Source organism: Thermobia domestica, chromosome 12, assembly GCF_964235325.1.
Source record: "Thermobia domestica chromosome 12, izTheDome1.hap1.1, whole genome shotgun sequence".
In the NCBI taxonomy this organism is placed as follows: domain Eukaryota; kingdom Metazoa; phylum Arthropoda; class Insecta; order Zygentoma; family Lepismatidae; genus Thermobia; species Thermobia domestica.
In genome coordinates, this window is record NC_137465.1 from 204,441,393 (window position 1) to 204,456,071 (window position 14,679).

At 35.8% G+C, this 14,679-nt stretch overlaps 1 protein-coding gene across 2 annotated transcripts in view; it reads right to left on the reverse strand.

The window, feature by feature from the left end:
• LOC145666957 (equilibrative nucleoside transporter 1-like) overlaps window positions 1–14,679 on the reverse strand; it is a 213,940-nt gene that overhangs the window by 111,522 nt on the left and 87,739 nt on the right. For both annotated transcript variants that reach the window (XM_081734585.1, XM_081734586.1), the window contains one exon: window positions 4,343–4,505. In XM_081734585.1, the coding sequence (XP_081590711.1) occupies window positions 4,343–4,505 (163 nt within the window). The remainder of the gene's footprint in view (window positions 1–4,342; window positions 4,506–14,679) is intronic.

Below are 14,679 nucleotides of genomic sequence, written 5' to 3' on the forward strand. Positions count from 1 at the left end.
CAATAAACGGGAATGATTGGTTGGCCATTGATCGTAGCACTGGATGCGCGCGCACCTTTTTTGCGCACCATTCTTAAAGGCGAAGTACTAAGTAAACCAGAATGAAATTTTAAAATTGGCCAATTAAACTCGATTGTCACAAATTTGTTGAAATACAAACTATTATTATTACTATTAGTATTATTATTATTACTTTGCAAATGACGTACTTGTAGAACAACACAGTGGATTCGAATAAGATATAGTTGTCAAGAAAGAGAATTATCACGATTAATTTTGATTGAAAGAGAAATGTCATAATTTATGAATGTTTCGTATAATCTGTTATATAATAAATTAAAATAATAATAAAATAAATTATTATTATTATAACCGAGTCTTTAGCTTCAAAAACGAACAAATAACTTCTTCTAAACGTAAGTGTAAGGTTTCTGAAAATAAGCTCTGATTGAAAATACAGAGACGAGGAAGACTGTGAAGTACATGTTGTTCATTATATAGAGAATATCAGATGCATTTTACCATCATATGTGGAGCAACTGTACTCAATTTATGGTTGAACTTCTAACGTGTAACTATTGTTGGGATTTTTATCTTTGTTTCTGTGACGCTATTTTAGTTTTTTGGATATAATGAAAACGAGATCCCCCCCCAAAAAAAAAATTCTGCTTACTCGAAGAGTAAATTTCTAATAATGAGATCCCCCCCCCAAAAAAAAAATTCTGCTTACTCGAAGAGTAAATTTCTAATAATGGTATGTAGTTACTATGTTACAATTACTATGTTCCACACGTGACTAATTTCTACTACAGTACTCGAAGTAAAAAAATAATATCCTTTTGTCTCGTTTACAGAATCTATATACAGAGAACGTCGATAATCCGAGCGTCAGAAATCCGAACGCGATCCCTAGAATTTTTTTTTTTTTTTTTTTTTTTTTTTTTTTTTTTTTTTTACATTTTGTCTTAGCGCTAGCGATAAACAAACAATAGGGTTGTCCGTCCGCGTTGTGTGAAGTCAGTGTTTTCACAAAAACTCATTCTTATGTAATTATTTATCATACATGTTTTTATTTTCCCTTAGTTCTATACAAGTTAAGTTTTGAGTGTGTTACAAGAACAGTGTAATTTAGTGTACGAGCAGGTTCTTCAGAAACATTAAATGTAATTAGCCTTACGTATGGTATTGTAATTACTGTATGTACTGTATAACCACTGTATCGATAAAAGATTTGTACAGTATATTTAAGCCTTGGCATTTTCTCGGTCATTTTCGAAAATCCGAACAACCTGTGGTCCCAATTAGTTCGGATTTTCGACTTCCTACTGTATATAAAAATGAAAGTGACTATTTGACTTAATAGTTCTTCAAGCACCCGAATGATCTCGATTAAATTTTCAACATAGATGAGGTTCGAGCCTGAGATGGTTTTTATCATTTCACTTTGATGGTGCAACTTAGGGGATGGGGACATAAATGTCCCATGATTATGCACCGACGCTTGATGATGAGAAATGAATGAAATGGTGGAATGAAGAAAGTGGGAGGAAACGGGTGAACCAAGAGCATTCTTGCCCTCCACACGGGTAGACTTAGGTTCGATCTGAGCCAGGAGCTCATGTGATTTCATGTTTATCATATACGAAACGGACATTAAACTTCGATCAATCAATCGCAATTATATAGGTCCTACGTTCAAACAAACCATGTTAATCTTTGAAGATATGACGATACGAGGAGTGATCAGAAAGTAAGATTACAAAGTCTGCATTGAAACGTGTATATATATATATACAGTTTTTCATACAACCAGTACAGCGAACAGATATTACATACGTTAGGCTATTTTTCGACAGTCTCCATATTAGTTCAGACACATGTCGTTTCGTGAGACAACTTTGAAAATTCCTTCCTGGTAAAAAATCCTGTCCTTGCGTGTTCAGCCACGTTATCACGAAGTGTTCCATCTACTCGTCTGAAGCGAAACGACGGCCTCCTATGTACTCCTTCCAGTGTGAGAAAGGTGAAAGTTGCTTGAAGCACGGTCCGAGCTGTTGGAAGGATGGTCGATGATGTCCCAGCGAAACTGCTTCAAGAGCGTGTTGGTCTATTGATGCCGTCTGGGTCGGCCACTGTACTTTTCGTCAGTCACGCAGCGCAGCCGGGAACTTTCGACACCATTCTGCGACACGCTGACGAGATATTACAATCTCCCCGTAAACCTGTACCAGCTACCAGTGAATTTTAGCCGCGGTTACATGTTACGCCCACAGAAATCGAATAATTGAGCAGACTTCCTCGCGAGATCAATTTTCCAAACGAGTCGCCATTTGTGTTTAACCTACGACTAGCGCCGTAGATGGTGGGTGGCTGAAACTTTGCACAGTTGCCAACTCAATGTATTAAAATTACCCCTCTACAACAGACGAAAACTCCAGATATATTAGCCTTGTAACCTTAGTTTCCGATCCTTCCTAGTAAAATATCAGATGAATATAATTAAAGATTACAGTTTTACGTTAAGGAACACGGTGACGCAGCGGTAGAATGCTTATCTCGGATGCAATAAGTTCCTAGTTTCATTTCAGGTCAAGTAACTTTGTGGTGGTCGATACCGTGTCGGGTTTTCCAGTTTCCTTCTATATTCTCATTCCACCCATTGTTACATAATCATATACATCTACTAAAGATTTATAATTTTATGTCATGTTAAAGTTTTTCGCTAAGCTGCCCCTTTTTCTTTCAATTTTAGTCAATAAATTTAAAAGGCAACGAATAATACAAGGTTAGCCTAAATTATTCATCGGGTTTCAAAGCACTGTTTAATGACAAGTACCGGTACACAGTGTACAGGTGACCATGTGCAGTTTTTCTGTATTTGCGTAGGAATGCACGCTGAACGCTAGTAACCGACGAACACTTCGCATATTCTAACACAAAAATTCTTCTTCTGCATTGCTGCCATCTTGTAGAGTGTCGTCACAGGCCTGCCATCTAGCGTGCACGCGAGCCATGAGGCGGGCTTTTAAAATTGGTGAGTGTATCTATCTTTTCATGTATCACTGTCTTTATACGTCGCATACTTGTCATTAAACAGTGCTTTGAAACCCGATTAATCATTTAGGCTAAACCTGTATTAAAAATATAGGAAATGAGCCAGGAAGTACAGTAAAACCTATCAACTTGGTCACCTGCTTATCTTGGCCTGGTTGGTCTTGAACCTGCATTTCCCCATAATACATTCGTTACTTATTACTCTGTAAGTTGGCCACCTGTCTATCTTGGAAATTGGCCGCATTGAAGCAATGTTTACCCTATGATAATAATGATAAATTTACCTGCGTATCTTGGCCACGCGAAATACCGTTTTGTTATTTGCCTTAACTCTCTGGTGAGAGGCATATGAGAAGCAGATGCTCTGTATTTGTGAGAAGCAAATGTTCTGTATTTGTGACTGGAGACAAAGAAACATGGATTCCCACTACTTGTTCTTGGAGGTCAATGGCCAGAACTCTACCCTAATAAAGAGGTGGTGAATGAAGATATGAATTCAGGAAATGGTTGTACTCCTTTCATCAGTGGGGAGCTTTAGTGATTCCGGAAAATTCTCAAGGTTAAAGCTAACCATGTCAATTTTCAACTATCAGGACCTGACGGCTTGTCGAGAGGTTGAGAAGATTTTGACACATGAATTCCTTTAAGATTTTCTCAAAACATCTGTTGCTCCGAGGGAAACACTTGTAGCTCTTTAACAAGAGGTAGATGATACCATAGTCTACAAGAACTACAAAATTAGAATGTGCATATGTGTCAAAAAGAATAAAAACAAGTAATTTTAGAAAGACTATTCTAAAAATACGCCAATCACACTTATTTTGTATAAGTTGGCCACCTGTCGAAGTTGGCTACTTTTCAATGGAACCGATGGTGGCCAACACAGAGAGGTTTCACTGTATCTAGAGAATGTTATTAAATAAACTAAAAACTGTTTCCAAAAATTTTGTTGCACACCAGAAATTTACGTGCGCAGTTTATATCACCATACGAAAGGTCAAGAAAGCAATTATCAGGATATGTAACAGCATTTTGTAGATGGTGCTTGGCTCATTTTATATTTATTTATTTATCTATGTTCTTCGTTGTCTTTAACTTACTAAACTTTATCTAAGAGTTGACAACAAATTAGACTCAAAATTTATTCAAAACTTTTCAGGAGTGGTCCAAATGCTCAGCGAAAATTTTCAAAGTATCGCGATGGCAAAAATGCATGATTTGAAACAAAGAGGTGTTTTCTTCCTCCATCAGTAGAAGCTAACAATAAAGATGAAATGTGTAGCTTTACCTGTCGACGGGTGGATTCATCTCGAGCTCTATTTGCTCCATGGTAACTCCTTTGAAGTTGAGTTCGTCGTTAGGTACATTCGTCTCCTCCCAACTAGGGGTTAGTTTCACAGGTTGAGCAACAGGGGGTTCCAGGAACGGTTGTTGTTCGTAGTAATCACAGTCTGTAAAATATATAAAAAGAAAACATTACCATTAATAATATACAAAAAAAAAAAAAAACAAATAACTATCAATTTTCAACGTGGTCATTTCTCGTTTGATGAAATTACAAAGAAACAACAGATATAATCGATCATATTTGCTTTACATTTTAAACTTATTGTCATCGAGTAAACACACAACCTACACCAAATACAACCTACTTCTCGCCGTACGAACAGCGCGGATTTTTATCCTGACACACTCTCTGTACAAATATTTCCATATGCTATATACAGATACGTATCGAAATAATGAGAACATGCATGCATTCAACAAGTAACCACTGTGAGTTAGTAACACTTACAGCCTTTCTATTTCAAGTGTGCCCTCTGGAAATAAGTGAAACATTATTCGACCCCACCCCACTCCATCCGCCGTTTTACAGAGGAAACCTTCCTTTTGTTTCGGAGAAATAACTCTGTCCACATCAAACTATTGAAAGATCTCAGACACAGCAACATGTCTCTCCTCTTTCGAGGGAGGTACGGGAAAACACACATCGACAGCAGCGCTAGCAGGGACACACTTGATAATACTTTTGCGTTATCCTAATGAGTAATCTAGGCGGTGTAGTATACGGATTTGTGTACTCAATACGCTGCTGGCATGCAAAATGGGAAACTTCACCGATTTCCAAAGATGAGAATTATGTGTGCAGGATTAATTGGAGCACCTGTAACCAAGATTGAAAGTCTGTTATGTTTATGGGCAGCAAGTGTCTAAGATGATGACTACATGGGAAAAAAAAAGAAAAAGAAAAGAAAGAAAGAAAGAAACCTCTTAGCAAAACATCATCAGGTAACAGGATTAGTGAACGCAAACAAAACTTGGGTGAGAGGGTTGACACAAAGAATCGCAGAGCTAATTCGGCACAATGGACCATAGAATTCCATCAGCATTCTGGATATTTCTGTTTGTTATTTCATTTTTTTTAAAAAAAAATATTTACTTGAAGAAAAATATACAGAATTTTTACAAATTACCTACATTGGATTTCCAATGTATGATACTATTTCAATCAAACTTTAGAAGTTATGCAAGATAATCCAATGAAATACAAAAATATTAATATGTAATGTATTTTAAAATATTATTAAATAATATTACAAAAAAAAAAGAAAACTACATGCAACAAAAAATCATGTATATACACGTATGACATCCCCGCTTTTCCAGGAGGTGATGCTCTTTGGGGCTCCAGAAGACATTCCGCCTCGACGTTTCACAATGCCATACACCCTTAACAGGTAATATATCTATTAATTATATAATTAATTGAACATCAATAAATAATATTGAAGATCTTGAAAGAGAAAACGAAAATCATACTTAAAAGGGAAAACAAAAACAATAAAAATACAACTGTTCCAAAGATGCTCTTCGGATTTCCAGAAGATACATCAACACCACTACTCTTTAGGAAAGAATTATAGGAAAATACAAGAGAAAGAGCCCATATAAGCAGATGCTTGTGTGTCAGCCTGATTTTCGTGCTGTCTTTCTTACCCTAATATATAAATTTAAAGGACTCAAATTTTCGGTAACTTCTTCATATTATTATTTGAGTAATTTGAAATTATTTTACCCATTATAAAATTAACAGTTTCTAGACTTTCTATTTTCGTGTTATATTTCTAGTCCTGTATACGTGTTTATTCGCTCTATTTATCTCTATTCTTTTTAACATAGATTAGCAGATTTTGAAAATATAACTTTAAAATTGGTAACACCGAAAATTCCTCATAGAGTGCTAGTCTACTATCACATCGATTTTAAAACATATTCTTATAATGTTACTTTGCCGGATCATTAATGGTTTTAAATAATTAGGATAAAGCGCACCCCATATTAATATACCATAAGTAAGTATGTACTATATGTAATATTTGTATGGTAACGATCCTTAATTGTGTACATTTATAGAATATTTTTCTTAAAATGGTAGTGATATAATTAATATGATAATTCCATTTTAAATACTTATCAATAATTATACCTAAATATATTATTTTATTTTCACTAATAAGGGGACTGTAATGTCACAAGTTTCAATATTTTGACTATAACGCAATTTTGCTGGTTACCCTGTTTAAGTTAGTGAAAATGTTACAGGTATAAGGTCATTGCATCGAATATGCGACCCCTAAGGATAAAATGAGCTCTGATGCACAGGTGGAAAAAAGAAACCCGAAAATCAGCATGCAATTGCGAAGTTTAATACCTCCGTAAATAATATCATTAGCAAGTATGAAAAAAATGTTAAGAGAAAGGCATCATACAGCAAAATATGTCAAAAGGTGGTAAGTGCGCATATTTCTCGATGCTGGAGTAATATGAGCATCGTGTGTAATTACGTTTTCAAACCAAAATGTAAAATTACTGACAAGCAATACATCAAATATCTGACATCCTAATATAGAACGTTATGAAATCATATAATGAAGCAATACTGCAAACTTACATTATGAAAATACCAAGAAATTGTGAAGAAACTTTCATGAAAGGAAACGTAAATTTTTTTTTCTTTGTAACAAGAAAACGATCGTTTGTTAAAACTGAAGTATTTTCCCGGTATTAATAAATCATAAATGTAGTTTAAAATCGTGGCACTGATCAGAGACGAAGGAGATCATATCTTGGGCAGATACGCACAAAACATGATATCACAGTAGGCATCTGATACACTGTATCCATTCTTGTCCGTTTACTTCTGCGTAAAAGTATCCATTACAGACATTGCAATAATTGCTTTTGTTACGAATTGCCGATGATGAATGGTCCTGTCCTGCAATAGTTTGCGTGTGAAAATTGCCCACTCCCTATGCAAGCCATGAATTGCTTTCACGACTGCTATCAGAGTCGCAATCCTCTTTGCTTTCCTTTTTCTCCTAAAGCACATTACACAAACACTCAATATTATATTAGACACTTTTTTGATGTCACATACACACATTCATATAATAAATTATCAATAATGTACCTGTAGTTGTGAGCGAAATTGTCCTTTTTGTGCAACAATACGTAGAAGCAGTTTGAACGTCCTCCTATCTGTTAAGAATCACAGCTCAAAATGGCAGCTTCTGTTTCATGCTGTCCATTTCCTTACAAAGTGCGCGTATTCCCCCGGGGCGCATATTCGACGCAATGACCTTACCTATTTTTTAAAGAATTTAATACTAAATGATGATTATTGTGCCATTGTTTTTACATTTTTCAATTGTGATTCAGTTTTCATGAATACATCTGTTCACGTTTCGCCCGTGAATATCAGTAAGACGTCGGTAAATGATTATTTATACATGTCCTTCTATTTTTAAATTGCACAAGTCGTTTATATAAATTAAGAAAAAAATACTGGACACGAAAATACGAAGGGTAATCCACCACATAGGATGGAGTCTTCTGGAAATTCAATCGAACTAAATAACTAAGATGAGTTTACAGCAGTTATCGAGTAAAATCGTGTTCCAAACATTCTCCGACTACTGATGTTTCAATTATAACTGTTAAGATATTTTCAGTGATTATTCGTATTTTATCTTTATCCACATCAGTTCCCATGACGGTCTTGGCCAGAAATATTTTTCATGAAAAGGAACCATTTCCTGGATATTTTTTTTCTAATGTTTTAACTCAAATTTTCATAAATACTTGCTATTAAACCCTAAAATAGCTCTTAATACGACAAGCATACAGTAGCTTACGAAACTGATAGTACTTTTTTTTACATTTAGACAATTCTTATCACTTTTCCCCACCGAAACACTATGTAAGTTATTTTAACGATTTTCCTAAAACCCACAATTACTCTGTATCGGAAAATTCCCCATCCAAGAAGAATCATGGAAACAATGATCTACAAAACGAAACATATCCTTGAAGCAAATGCTAGCATGACGATAAATTGTACTTTCAGATAGTTTTACAGGAAAAATTACTGTAAACACTTCATCGTAAAAGTCCGTTGAGTTTGAAATCTTCCTTTGAGATACAAATAAAAAAAGAGGGGACACTCATTCGAAGCCAGTTAAATGAATGTCCTTTACAAGATCTACAATTCTTGGCACTGATTATCCAGTAGCCGGATCTTTTGTTTATTTGTTTACCCTCTGTGTGCAAAGTAGTAGACATAACAACGTTGTAAATTCTTTCGGCAAACCAATCTCTTACAGGAAACGCTCTTATTTAAATTTATCTCCACGGCACCGCTTCCAAGATGGATAAAAAAATTAGTTTACAAGGCTACAAAAAATCACGCCTAATCTCTAGCATTCTCGCTTGGCAATGGATTCGAATCCTGTGGCCAGACCTTCTGAATAAGAATTTTTAAGTTGTTTCGTCCGTCCCACCAGACGAATGCTGAGATAGCATCTTAAACATAAGCCTCTCCTTGTTTTCAATGTCAAATGGTTTCACAGAAATAACATATCCATGCCACATTGATCTCAAGGTTGGTTCGTTCGTTCGTTCGCTCGTTCTCATTTTCTCTCTTTCTCCCTCTCTCTTGATTTCTTCAATATTTTCATTCTACCAATTCCTCATCGTCATTAATTTCTACTTACATCCGTCTCCATTAATTTGCATAGTATAACCGTATAGCATTAACCTAAAATTTAATTTCATTTCAGGTAAAATATGTCTTGCTAATTCTTACAAAATAAATAAATAAACAAAATAAGATTTAAAACATCCGGTGTTGAGTACAAGAAAGTACATAAGTTCTCTACGAAAAGTCAATAGGAGAACAATAGAGAAAATTAATTTGAAAGAAAGAAAGAGGAGCTGCTGGGGAAGCGAATAAAGAACAATACTACTGCTGATAATTAAAGACGTTAAAGGAAATGAATGAGAAAAAATTTTCTTGTAATGAATATGGCAAAAGGCACACTGGAAGAAAACAATGAAACAGAAAGAAGAAAACTGCTAGGAATGCGCACCAGACGAGACGAGACACCATTTTCCTGACAAAATTCGACTCGAGACAGCTCTTCCAATAGAAAAATATATTTTTTTCGAGTCTAGACATCCCTTTTACATCACGTTTTCGAGACGGGACAGCCTTCAATTTTGTTTCGTGCTCTTCCCTAATAATAATAATAATAATAATAATAATAATAATAATAATAATAATAATAATAATAATAATAACTACCACTACTACTACTAGGGATGCGCACGTGACGAGACGAGACAATTTTCGTGACAAAATTCGAATCGAGAAAGATCTTCCAATAGAGAAATACATTTTCCGAGTCGAGATATCACTTTTACAGCACATTTTCGAGACGAAACAGGTTCAAATCTTGTCTCATGCTGATCCCTATCCGTGTCACGAGAAGTTCACGAAGAATGTGATATAACAACATTTACACCATATTTATTATTGAAGTATTATGTAATAACATGCATATCTTTAAACGCTGATATCTTATATAGTCACATAATCAATTTATAGTTTTTATACAGTGAAACATGTAAGACTAAAACAGTGTTTGAGATATAAAGCGAGGAGCCGCGTGGAAAGAAGATCCCGCAGAACCACATAAAAACAATTCAAGATGGTCTATTGTTATGGCTTTAGAGATGCGCACGAGATGAGACAATTTTCCTGACAAAGCTGAAGTCGAGACATCACTTTTACAAGACATTTTCGAGACGAGAAGGTCTCAAATCTTGTCTCGTGCGCATCCCTACTGCAAAGTTTATACAATTCACTTCTTTTATTTACAAAAAAACTTTTACAAAAGTTTTGAGAAAGTACAAAATATTTTCAATCACACTTTGAAGAACAAAAAAACGAGCGCACTTTGTTTAGACCTTGATTTGACATATACTTTCGGCTGATCACTCAAAGATTCAAACATGGCGGGAGCTCATGTGGTTCGGATTCCACGTTAATCAGTAGGTCCACGTCTCATGTAGTCTCGCTGCTGAAAGGGACGCTAAACTAAAATCAACTCAACTCAAAGATTCAAAATACTATGAAAACAATATTAAATATAATACTCATATAATTACAGAACACTATACGGACAAAAAGCTTATATTGATCATAGTTTTGTATTGTCAAGGCAATTATGGAACACTTCAGGTGGGATTGGCACAATCCAATTCAAACAATTTTATTCATATCTCTCACCTACACCCTGCTCTATGCCCTGTGTACGCCAATGCATAATTGACCTTAATATGAGAAACAGAGCATGTTAACCTACTGGCTGCTAGTGTTACGTTTTACAAAAAGTGATAAATTTTTGGCACATTGACTCAGGACTCTTAAATTGTCATATGCTTATATTTATTTCACTTCATTTTTTTTTCTCCGTCAAGTGAACTTTGTGGTGGACAAACACCGTGGGCGTGGGTTTCCTCGGGGTTCTCCCGTTTCCTCCCACTTTCTTCACTCCACCATTTCATTCATTGCTCATCATCACCGTCTCCTTTAGCCTAGCCAGCATAATCGTGGAACGTAAAACTAAAAATTTCATTTCATTTTTTCAATTAAAAAAAAAAATTTAAAAATTCAATGAATTGAATAAACTAAATTCACAAATGACAATAATTTAACAATCAATAACGTTTGTACAACAACTAACAATGATTTATTTGTTACTTTATAAGCATGACCGAGGTTCCATTCCACGCGGGTATATTGTTATTCGAGTTTAACTTCCGGTGGAAGGTCGTGTGGCTGAAATTTCACGTTTAAGCTGTAGCCTCGCTGCTCAAAGGGATATTAAAATTCCAACGCAACCAATTAATTTGACAAATGACTCTCGCTAAGGGAATGTAGGGAAATTTTAGACTAATTTATTTTGATAATTCCCAAAGACAATTTTACAGACGTACTAGGCGCAAGAATTTTTGACTGTCCAATCTCGAATGTAGTGATGTAAAAGTGTTAAAGTGCTTCTTTGGTGCATAAAACTACGACTGGTGAGTAACAAAAGTTTCGGCTTTTCCCCTTCATTTGTCTAAAACGAAAACATCTAATACAGTACATCCATTCTCTAAAATAGCTTACTTAAAATGCAAATTTTGTTCCTTTTCTGCTACGTGACGAAACTCTCAGCATGTGGAAACGACTACCAACGCAGAGAAAATGAGTTCAAGGTATGGTGAAGACCCTCCATGAAATCATCTGACACTGTGGTTACAGTCCAATGTAAAGAGACGTCGATCCTGCGATGGCTGTCCAAAAGAGATTCACAAAATAAACATCTCAATCAACTACGTTAACAATGATAAAACAAACTAGGAAAACCACGAGAAAATTTCGAAGACTACATCCACTTTGTCATTCACAAACAAATCAACCACTCGTCTGCGAATATGCATCTAGTTTTTTTTTTTTTTTTTTTCTGCATACATCGTTTCTATGGAAATATCAAGATATGTAGGTTACCAACTTCCTCCGAAAGCAAGGACAGGAGACATGCCGCACATTTTCTTTAAGACTAACCTTAAATCATCAGCTGTTCGTAAATCTCAACACTGCTTACCATTTCAGGGCCTGGTACCTCCACCGCTGATGCAAGAGGTCCCTGGTTCGATTCCAGACCACGTAAGTTCATGGTGGATATCATGTCCGTGGGTTTTCTCGAGGTTGTCTCATTCCCTCCCACACTGTCATTTCACCAATTCTTTCACTGTCATTCTGTTTATAATTGATTATCACTTCCTTTAACCTAAAAGCATAAGAATGGGATGTTAAGAATCTTCTTTAGGTGCCTACCACTTACGACAAAACATGTCGTAAATATCGAATTTTTAACTCAAAATATTCACTTTCCATATATTCAGGCTAATTCATACTGTATGTCAATTCTGTATTTGGTGTCATGGCGTTGCCAGGAATTCAGCTTTTGGGTACCACAGACGGAAGCATTTCTATATTATATATAGAGGTTACTTTTTTTTTAATCAAAAGATCGAATCAGGCGAAAAAAAATGTAGGCCTTATATCTGGAGAACTACCTATATAATAGTGTAGCCAAACCCAAACTATCACTTAACTCAGTATTGTAAGTGATTGTGATTATGAAAGTGATTAGTGCTTATGAAAGAAAAATAAAAATGAAATGAAATTTTTAAGTTTTACTTTAAACGGTTATTCCGGCTAGGCTAAAGGAGACGGTGATGATGAGAAATGAAAAAAATGGTGGAATGAAGAGAGAGGAAACAGAACCCCGAGAAAACTCGCGCATACGGTGTTTGTCCACCACAAAGCTTACTTGGCGCGAGCTGCGATCAAACCAAGAACCCCATGTACCAGGGTTGAACGCGGCCCCTGATTATGAAAGGATAGGTGGAATGAGAATATGGGAGGTCACGGACATGATGCTGTCCACCACAAACTCACATGGTCTTGGATCGAACACGGGAGTCCTCACACCAGAAGTGGGCACTCTACCACTATGCCACCGTAGTCCACAGAACGCTGAGTTGGAAATTATTCCCGTTAAGTGGATGCAGAATATCCTAATTTCATTTTAGTAGTTTACTTAACACGCTTTAGCCAATTTAACACAATCCTCGAGATCTCAAGGAAGCACGCAGTGGCTAAGTGGTAGTGTTTATCGTTAGTACAAGGACTTCCGTGTTTCGATTATAGGCCATATAAGTTTATGGTGGTCATCGTGTCCCAGGGTTTTCTCGGAATTATCCCGTTTCCTCCCACATTTTTATTTCACCAGTGGCATAACAGTGGTGCATAAAACCAGATATTACACTTGATGAGCTCAGTAAACATCTATAAACACTTCTCAATTATCAGGTCAGAAGTTTGCAGGGTTGGCAAAAACCATGGTTTTTATTGAAAAAACCAAAAAACCAGGTTTTTTTGGTTTAAACCCGTTTTTTTTTTTTTTTGTTTAAACCAGGTTTTTTGGTTTAAATAATTTGCTTTATGTATTTATATCACATATGGGCAGAAGTAAGCTTGTTTCGCCTTAGTGTTAGTATGCAACAACCGAGTTATGCTGGAAGGGGTCACATAAGCTTAAAGCGGGATCCAAACCGCTTCTCGGCTTACATCCAAGAGAAACTGTCCTCCATTTGAACTCGAAACCGGCACTAATTGGCCACAAATGCGATACGTCTGCCGACTCACTCACGAAGGACTCCTGATAAAAATACGTTGACTGATCTTTACATATTTGTAAATATAATCGTCAAGACTCATTAGTAGAGAAGGACAAAAAGATAAACAATTGCACAAGTGGATCCATTATACAGAATTACATATAGACAATTTTAAAGTACTACAGAGTACAGAAGAACTAATTTAGTCCAAGTCAGTTCACTACGACTTTTATTAGTCCAAGTTAAAGAAATATAACGACTTACTTTGCATATCAGTAAGAAAAGTGAATAAAAATACGAATTATTTGTGTCCACTTTGGCTCTGACCCATTTATTGAGCTGAGCGAAGCGAAGCTCTTATACTCGGGTTAGCCGTTTGGTTGTCCGCGAACTCCTCCTAGACCGTTTGGCCGATCTCAACCAAACTTAGCACGCTGATAGAGTATGTCGTACTGAGTGACAACATAGGTCGAAATCAAAAATCCGATGTACCATCGAGGAATAATCACCGAAAAACGCTTCCTCGTAGACCGTTTGGCCGATCTCAACCAAACTTAGCACGCTGATAGAGTATGTCGTGCTGAGTGACAACATAGGTCGAAATCAAAAATCAGATGTACCATCGAGGAATAATCACCGAAAAACGCTTCCTGATTACGTAGTTTAAGCTCGCTCAGCTCATTTCATTGCAATCGGGTATATCCATTGCATTCCTAGTACGTAAATAGTTACCGAAGATTCTTGTTATTTCAATAATTGCCTCTCGTGGGGTTTGTATGAACCCCTCCCCCAAAAAAATACGGCATTTCGATGTATTTTATCAATAGTAAACATTATTAAAACGAAACAATGTTTATAATTTTCCTTTGGTTGCATAACAATAATAACAAACTATTTTAAAAATCACAAAAGAAACATCCATAAAGTTACATAAAAAAAAAGTTGCTTTTGTAATATAATCGCTTTGAGTAAAGAATGGGGAATTCAGGTCTGAATATAGTACGAATAATAATATATGGGAGTGAAACGTAATAACCCACAAATATGTGT